At 48.6% G+C, this 8,442-nt stretch overlaps 1 protein-coding gene across 5 annotated transcripts; it reads right to left on the reverse strand.

Moving 5' to 3' along the window:
- Positions 1-1,709: 1,709 nt before the first annotated feature.
- LOC123413055 (chaperone protein dnaJ A6-like) lies at positions 1,710-8,020 on the reverse strand. Of its 5 annotated transcripts, none has more exons than XM_045106001.1 (11): positions 7,961-8,020; positions 7,021-7,891; positions 6,609-6,718; positions 5,808-5,924; positions 5,604-5,693; positions 5,414-5,515; positions 3,791-3,856; positions 2,978-3,111; positions 2,763-2,905; positions 2,437-2,635; positions 1,710-2,314 (listed from the first exon to the last, which is right to left on the reverse strand). In XM_045106001.1, exons 7-11 carry the CDS (start codon positions 3,838-3,840, stop codon positions 1,983-1,985), a joined length of 858 nt encoding a protein of 285 aa, XP_044961936.1. In that variant the 5' UTR covers positions 3,841-3,856; positions 5,414-5,515; positions 5,604-5,693; positions 5,808-5,924; positions 6,609-6,718; positions 7,021-7,891; positions 7,961-8,020; the 3' UTR covers positions 1,710-1,982. The 5 variants fall into 5 exon arrangements, with proteins under 5 accessions (XP_044961936.1, XP_044961935.1, XP_044961933.1 ...); XM_045106000.1 differs by having other exon boundaries at positions 6,021-6,718; XM_045105998.1 differs by having other exon boundaries at positions 5,808-6,718.
- Between the last annotated feature and the right edge of the window lie 422 nt (positions 8,021-8,442).

The following is an 8,442-nucleotide window of genomic DNA, read 5'->3' on the forward strand; positions in this document are numbered from 1 at the left end:
TTTATTAGTGGCTGATACCTGTCCGTTTCTTTAACAGAATATATAGATGAAGAACAGAGAGCTCACCCGAGATGGCTGATGATCGCCGGAATTTGGTGGCCCGCGGCTCGGGCTTGATCTGACGAAGGGACATGGCGAACGATGAATAGGACGTCGCGTCCGAAAGGTTTTCGTTGTCGGGAACGACTGGTTCGTCCTCGCAATTCTCTGAGAACCCGCTGGAGTTTGCCGGAGTTTCAAGTTGGATGAGGTCGTCGCTGTTTGCGAGCTCCGACTGCGTATTCGAGAGGTTCAAGGGTTCAGGGAGTTCCGCACGAGCAAGACACATCCAGAGGAATAAGTGGAGCGGGGAGTGGCTCACCAGAGACCGTACTATCTTCGTTGCCGCGAACGACGAACTCCGTCGAGCAATTGCTCCCGGAGGAGAGGGAGGAATAGAGTGGTTTTGCGTCTGGGGACACAGGGATTAGATGCTAAGGTGGTGGTGCTATTTATAGGGGCAGAGGGAGCCGGTACGGGGAGATCAAGGGAGCTCAATGTGGCCATTAATGGCTTTTTGTGCATGTACGTTTCCCGGATCAATTCGACCAATAAAGTTACGACGTTGGCTTTTACAGTAATTCCCTGCATGGGTTATCCTTGCATTCCTATTTAATTTTCGTGTTGGTGGCAGGTCGAAAGGGTGAATGAATCAAATGGTAGAAGAGGAGGAAGATATACAGGAGCCATGGTTGTTTCTGTCTGTTTCTGAAGATTGCAACGAACAGACAAAGGTACAAGAAGACATTAGTGGGCTTGGGCCAATAGGAATCAATACCAGGTTTTATTATTATTTATTTAAGTCACCAAAAAGTTTTGCTAAAACAGAAAACAATGTGTAAATAAATTAAAATATTTATTTAGAGTCCACAAAAATAGTTATCAGTATTTAATAAAGAATTAACTTTTTGTGCACGAACTACTGTTAATGCTTTATAGACACTAGTTCAATGCCCGTGCGTTGTAACGGGTTAACAAAAGATATACAAACACATTGGTCAAATGATGGTGTTGATTTGGAATTTTATGTCAAATATGATGGCATGTGGTTTCAATTCGTGTAGTGAAACTGACTATTTCTTTCGTTTCTTCCCTCTTCAACAAGCAATGGAAGTACGTCTTCTTAAAGATCACGTCATGATAGCCCCGGTAACCCCCGGCTGCTAGCGAGAATAAAAACAATCACACCAACACCGATTAGAGTACACACTCATTGCCACGGTAAACCCCAACTGGTAGTGTGCGAAGGCTGTGAGATGTCACTGAGAGCAAGACCCCTTCAATCAATCAGGCCGCTTGGTTTAACCAGCCAGCACCTTCCTTCCTGCAGGAAGGTGGTTACTATTTCGTGCGCCAACTTGTGCTGGACCGGACTGCTTGCTGGTACAACTCAAGGATTTCGTTAACAACGATGTGCGAACGGCAATGCGGTGCCACACCGGCCGTGGTTCAAGCAAGAGCCTCGAAGGAGCGGTGGCGCGTCGTGCGCCTGGCGATTGCATCTGCTTCAACCGGCAAAGTCTTCGCTTCACTATTGGTGCCGAGATGCCATCGAGGATGGCATTGGCAAGAGTAAATTCCATCAACACGTTCCACTCATACTAATGACCCTCATTGACAGATCTGATACAAATAGTAGTAAGGCCTCAAGTTGCTGAGCAGCACGAAGATTACAAATAATAATAATAATGCAGCACCAGCACACACACAAACGAATTCACCCAACCAAGTCTGAAATATCAAAGTATGGGCTCCAAAATAATAACGGTACACGACACAGCAGGCAATAGGCCCAACAAAAGGATGAATGATACTTATGGCTAACAACCTCATAATCTTAGGACGCCAACAATAATAATACCACGCATCAGATCAGCTAGGAGTACTTTAATTAAACGGGAAAGGAGCAATAGTAGAATGTTGTTGACCGACATCCTTGTTTCTTACTGCTGGGCGCACTGCACCCCCCTTGGCGCACCGCCTTCATCCTCATCTTCTTCATCGTATGCTTCTTGCCGCCTTTGATGCTGCCTGCGTCTCATCTCCTCTTCTATGTTCACGTCGTGCATGGTCGTCTCTTCACACTGATCCACGTCCATGTCCGACGACTGGCTCCCTGGTCTTGGCGGCAGGATCTTCTCAAGTGACTTGCATTGGCTAGGGGTCAGTACTCCAGGCTCAGGGAACTCCACGCTGAACTCGACGAACAGGCGACCCTTCATGAAAGGCCGGCCATGCCGAGGCATGCCCTCGTCATTTATGGCCTTGTGCTGACCTGTTTTCCAGAACAAAAGATTATATCACTATGTTCCAAACAGGGGGAAACTCTATCGCGGCAGGATAGAGGAACTCGGAAGGAACAAGGAAAAACAGAAATACAAGAGGAAATTCATGTACCAGGCTTTATGATCTCCCCAGGATTGGATTTGATCAGAAGCTGTCGACCATCAAGATGGGTCAGAACAAACTGGAAGCCACAGAGAGCCTCAGTCAGAGAGATCGCATGCTCAACGAACAGGTCATCCGACTTCCTCTTGAATTTTGGGTGCTCTTTAAGTTGCAAGACAACAACTATGTCTCCTGTTACTGTATCAGGCTGCAAAAGCATGAATTGGCGTCATTAGAAGGATACACCTAGATACTATGTGCATGTAAGTGTTGAGTGCTTGAACCAAATGTAAAAATGTGTGCATTTGACACTTGTGTGGGTAAAAGAGACTCACAGCTTCATCAGCTTCACCCTGGAATACGATCTTTTGGCCATGTTGCATTCCCTTCTCCACATGAACCTCCAAGACCTTTTTCTCCTGGGTTACTTTGTTGCCTCTGCAACTTGGGCATCTATCCTTGTCACTTATCATCTCGCCTGGACACATGCACAATTACAAAATTACTCAAGAAACAGATACAATTAAATAAAGATAGAAGAGAATCACACCTGATCCTCTGCATTCAGGGCAAACAGTATTCATCTGTTGGATCATGCCAGGTCCTATCTGTCTTGTTATCATCCTCATTCCTGCACCACGGCAAGCACTGCAAGTAGCCGATGCCCCACTCTTGGATCCTTTTCTGAATGTACAACAGGATACAGTGAGATCCTACTGACTTGCGGAAATTGATATCTACTTCAGGAATTGTACACTGTTTCATGAATTTGTACCAAAGGCGAGTAAAAGCATCTATTGAAGATGTCTTTTTAATATCTCTTTCACAAGGGGGATATCTATCCCTGCTCTTCATGCAAGAAAGATGCCCCCTTCAGGTTTTCTCCTTGACTTATTCGTTGTGCTTGTTCAGTTAAGTTCTTGCAGATATCCAAGAGCAGAAAAGGTACAACAACAAACCAGTGTACAAGATGCATGACAGATAAAGTCTCTAGAGTTTTTCCCACACAAGAAATGAAATAATTAAATCGTTCGCACGAACTCAACGTGCTAGCAATGCATATCCCATAAGCTTGGTCCAATGATGAAAAGTTTCAGCAGCAACAGAGATGAGATGTGTTGCTGCAAACAAAGAAGATCTGCTATTTATCATTGGTCCCTTCAGCCAGTATACTTGATTTTTTCACATACTCACAAGTATCTGTGCTAGGCATAACATCTGATGGTCACTCATTACCATGAAATTAAATGAATTTTTAACCTTTTTGTTGCTCTAGTGAACATGAAACAGGGGCAACAATTCAGAAACAACAAACTCAAACAGAGGCTTCTATGAACCGATTATCTTTCAAGGGGATACATACCTCTGGTATTGCTGCCACAGGCAACATTGGACAGCTCGACGTATGTTCATCACTCATCTTAAGGTCCTGAAAAAAATCAAAGATGCACATCATGAAGAAAGCAACCAAAAAGGATGCCAGATGCCATTCTACAAACTGTTTGTGAAAAATCATAAGTTAAACACACTCAGCTATCTACCACAAACCACACCTGAGTTCGACGTGACGCCTTTGGTAGCTACACGCGCACACACGGCACAAACATCAAAACCAGGCCGAATCAAACGAAGCTCACACCAACCTAAATCTACAAGGCTACATAGCATTTTGAATCCTGGTTACTAAACAACAATTTGTTGGGCATATTATTTCATTTGCAGGAGAGAACTTCAAGACAACATGGAATTATATGATAGAATATGTACTTATGAAGGAAAAATAGACCATGTGGACTAAAATCTGACAATTCTTTTTCACATGTATCCAAATCAGAAAAATTAATAACGTGCCCGCATGCAGGTCGTGAGCAGAGGTGCATGGTGGCGGAATGAATTTAGGAAGGAAAGCGGAGCGAACAGGGGAGGCAGGGAGTGGCTCACCGTCTCGCTCATGAAGGCGGCGTCGGGGTCATCGACGATGGGGGACAGCGTGCCGTCGTAGTCGAGGAACATGACGATCTGCTTCCCTTTGGAGGCGGCCACGATCTCCTCGAACTTGGCCAAGGCGGAGGGGTGCCTGGCCATCCAGGCCGCGTGCTCGTCGTCGGACGCCGGCAGCGAGGGCGGCAGCGGCCCTGGCGTGCGTGGGGGACGACGCCCGCATGGACTCGACCAGGCCACTGAGCATCCCCGCGCCAAGCTCCGCCTGCGCCGCCCGCAGGCACTTCCGGCTCACGGCCATCCCGGCACGCGGCGGCGGGTACGGGAACAGCGACCCCGGGCAGGGGCACGCCGTGGCCATGGCCGCGGTCACCGTGATGCCCACCTCTGACACGACCGGCATGCTCGATGGCGGCCAGGGAGGTGTCTCCGGCCCGGATGCGGTGGAGGGAGAGGTCGTCGGCGGGCAGCAGGTGGCTGCGCTGGGGGACTCGCAGCAGCACGTCCTCCGACGGCGCCGGCGCGTCGGGGGTGGCCGGGGACAGCGGGATCTCGACCGGCGGCGGCGGCGTTGGCGATGAGGAATGCTCGGCGTGGACAGGACGGATCTGGGGCGAGAGGTGGGAGAGACTGGGAGAGGGACGGGGTGGTTGCGAGGGAGGGGGTGGGGGAGAGAGATCTGGGGATGGAGATCGACGGGGGAGAGGGGGTGGTTGCAAGGGAGGGGGTGCCCTTTTTTTAGACAAAAAAATCACCCTGGCCAAGTCTCTACCCGACCTCACTCTATCTTCACTCACCGGTCACCATCTCATCCCCTTCCCCATCCCCTCACACTCCCGTGCTATCCACTCATCCCCTCACACTCCCACCGCTATCCATTCTCAAGCTCACCTGTGGTGCCGCCGTCGCCGCCCCTCCTCTCCGACGCGGCCGTCACCGGAGCCGCCCTCCTCGCCCGCTCACGCACGCCTCCTGCTCCCATGGTTCGCGGCTCCCTCCCTGCTCCAAACCCTAAGCCCCCATCCCCCTCGCGCCACCTGCTCACCTCTCCCCCTCCATCTCCGGCAGGACTTCCTCCCCGGCCGCCACCACGCCGTCCGCGCCGACCGCGGCCTCCGCCCCGCCGCTCGAAGACTGTCTCTGCCTCCTGCGCGAATGCATCATGCAGTGTCGGTCAGCGACACTGTAATGGTTGTACTTTTCCAGAGCAAGACGTAGAAGAAATCAAGGAATACCTGGTCTCTGAAGGGGAAGGCCTTCTTCTTGCCGAAATCGAAGTCCTTGGGGTTGTAGTGGATGATCTCCGGCTCAGGGAACCCTCCAGCCTGCATTGCATATCAAACACCAAGCGAAAAATGATGTATAGTTAGAATCTAAGTGAATTACCCACGGACATGGAGTTGTTTGCACACGAGGAACAACTTGTTCATATATATGACCTTTGCGCATGCCCGTGCTATCCCGTCGAAGGTGACATACTTGCTGCCGGAGATGTTGTACACCTGCTTGCTCGCCTTGGGGTTGCCGAGGACCTTGATGAAGGCCGTCGCCAAATCCTGTAGCAAAACCAAGCACAAGACAGAATAGAAGATGGCTTCTACGACATACAACCCGATAGCAACAATTCACCGCATGCATGTCAATGCACAGACCTTGACATGGCCGAGATCAGCAACATTGCGTGTTCTTTTTAACTGAACTAAGAACCCGATAGTTCATCAGGACTAATTCTACAGTCAACCAAAATTATGTCATAACTGAAACTACACATGCACCTCAAAATCAAACTGTCCATGTGCAATCGAAGAGAAGTAATAGACTGTTTTGTTATCTTATATTTCTCATATGATGGCCTGACATGCTGATGTTGTTTTTCTAATCAGTACAATATCGCATATCAATGAACATGAAAATAAAAAATATAGGCAATGGGCTTAGATAATATGTAGAAACAACAATGGATTCCAGGGATTAAATCAAAAGAAATGGGGGGAGGAGATAAATTAGCATAACAATCTGCCATGCTGATGCTGTGTTTGTAATCAGTACAATATCGCATATCAATCTATGTTTTTATGTCCCTACAAATTTGGTTAGACGAACTAAACAGCAGAAACAGTTTTAGCGAACATAAGAATACACAATCAGTAGCTATACAGGTGTATAACCTCGATAATTAAAACATCGTCATCTTTCATTAATTTACAACATAATTATAGTACCGAGCATGATTTACTCACCTGATATAGATCACAATCGAGTCCCAATATACACGACGCAAGTTGTAAAAGAAATATTTTGGTATGAGCTCAGAAATTTGGATCGAACCGATCGTTGTGTAAATCAGTACCTGCATGCAACTTGGGAATCAGTTAATAATGCTCAAGAAATTATTCTTTTCTTTCTAAGCCAAAAAGATGCACTATAACCATGATAATATAGTATTTTTTCTAACCAATTTACAACAAAGAGTAAATCAACAGCTAGCAGGCAATTCACTAACATAGGATATGAACATGAAAGAGATTTGGCTACAGGATAAATCATGAATGAGGCCGAGAGCACCAAAATATATATCCAGATACTCTTCGTGATCCTCTTTCTAAGTTTTTTTCTTCTGCTAAACCAACATAGAAGAGCAATAGAGCTTACCCATCTTCTTCCCAGCAACTCTCGAGGACTACATGAACCTTTGATTTGACGGTCAAACCCCGTGAACCAAACCCTTCCGGACCACAAGCATATCCTTCCATGAGAAATACAAAATGGTGGATCATATGGTAACACACATGTACACACAATCGATTGTCAATGCAAGTGACCCACTGAACCTGCCAATACATATCAGTTCAACTCTCTCAAATTTCCCCTGGTCGACCTCGAGCTCAACAAGTTGATCGTGTTCTACTTGCAGCACAGCATGGACCCCTGAGTCGCAATGGGATAAACGCAAATACTCCAAGAGCTTGCAAGTGCTGAGGATGTTGGGAATGTCCAGTTCACCAAACCTCATATTTTGCAGCCACAGGCTCGTAAGGCCAGCAAACGCATGCGGACAAGCACCAAATAAATCATTGAACTGCTTCCCAAACTGGAGGAGGTCAGCAGAAGAGCAGAGGCTATAACGCTTCTTCGTTACAATCTCAAACTCAGCTGCGGCAACCTTCTGGGTTGCCATGGCACGGGCAACAGATCTGCCAATGATTAGAGAGTCATTGGGCAACAAGAGAAATCTGATTTTGAGTTCGCTGATGGTAACCTCCGGGCTCCTTGTGCTCAAGATGTTATCAGTTACATAAGCCACAGCATGGTTGGTTCGGAGCACTCCCTTGAGGCTGAGAGTTAGGTAGAGGCGTGAGAGCATGGTGGGGACCTTCAGCATTTGCCTGGAGAGGATGCAGGTCCTAATAGCATCGAGCGTGTCCACCCTCTCCAGAATGTTGAGCAGAAGGTCATTGGGCAGATTGCTGAGCCTGTCTTCGTTTGCGTTGCTAGCAGCGGCTCCGTTGCGAGTTGCTTTTAGCTGGAACAAGAAATAATCAGCGTTTTGAGGATGAACCTTAGGTTGTGTAAAAACACCAGACCCACTTACATTCCGCCTGCGACGACCATTCTTGTTGCCAGCAGCGGCTTGGTTGAGAGCTGATTTCTGCATTGCATTTATTAGCAGGAAAAGAAGAACAAATCAGCAACCTAGCCATGACGACGAATCTATACAGGGAGAGGGGGTAAGGAGGGGGAGGCTCGCCTGTAGTCGTCGTCGTCTGAACGGGACCTCCGCCTCTCCCGGCGGCGGCGCTTGTGGCGGGGCTTGCGGTCCTTGCGCACCTTGAGCGCGGAGGAGGAGGAGGTGGACGGCGCCACGTCCTTGCGGCGGCGCTTGTGGTGGGGCTTGCGGTCCTTGCGCACCTTGAGCGCGGAGGAGGAAGAGGTGGACGGCGCGGCGTACTTGCGGCGGCTGTGGCGGCGGCGGACGCGGCCGTCGCTCCCCGATGAGGAGGAGGAACCGGTGGAGTCCGTGCTGCTAACGGCGCACCTCTCCCTCCACCACGCCTCCAACCCTAGCAGCCCCTC

The sequence above is a fragment of the Hordeum vulgare genome, chromosome 7H (genome assembly GCF_904849725.1).
Source record: "Hordeum vulgare subsp. vulgare chromosome 7H, MorexV3_pseudomolecules_assembly, whole genome shotgun sequence".
NCBI lineage: Eukaryota > Viridiplantae > Streptophyta > Magnoliopsida > Poales > Poaceae > Hordeum > Hordeum vulgare.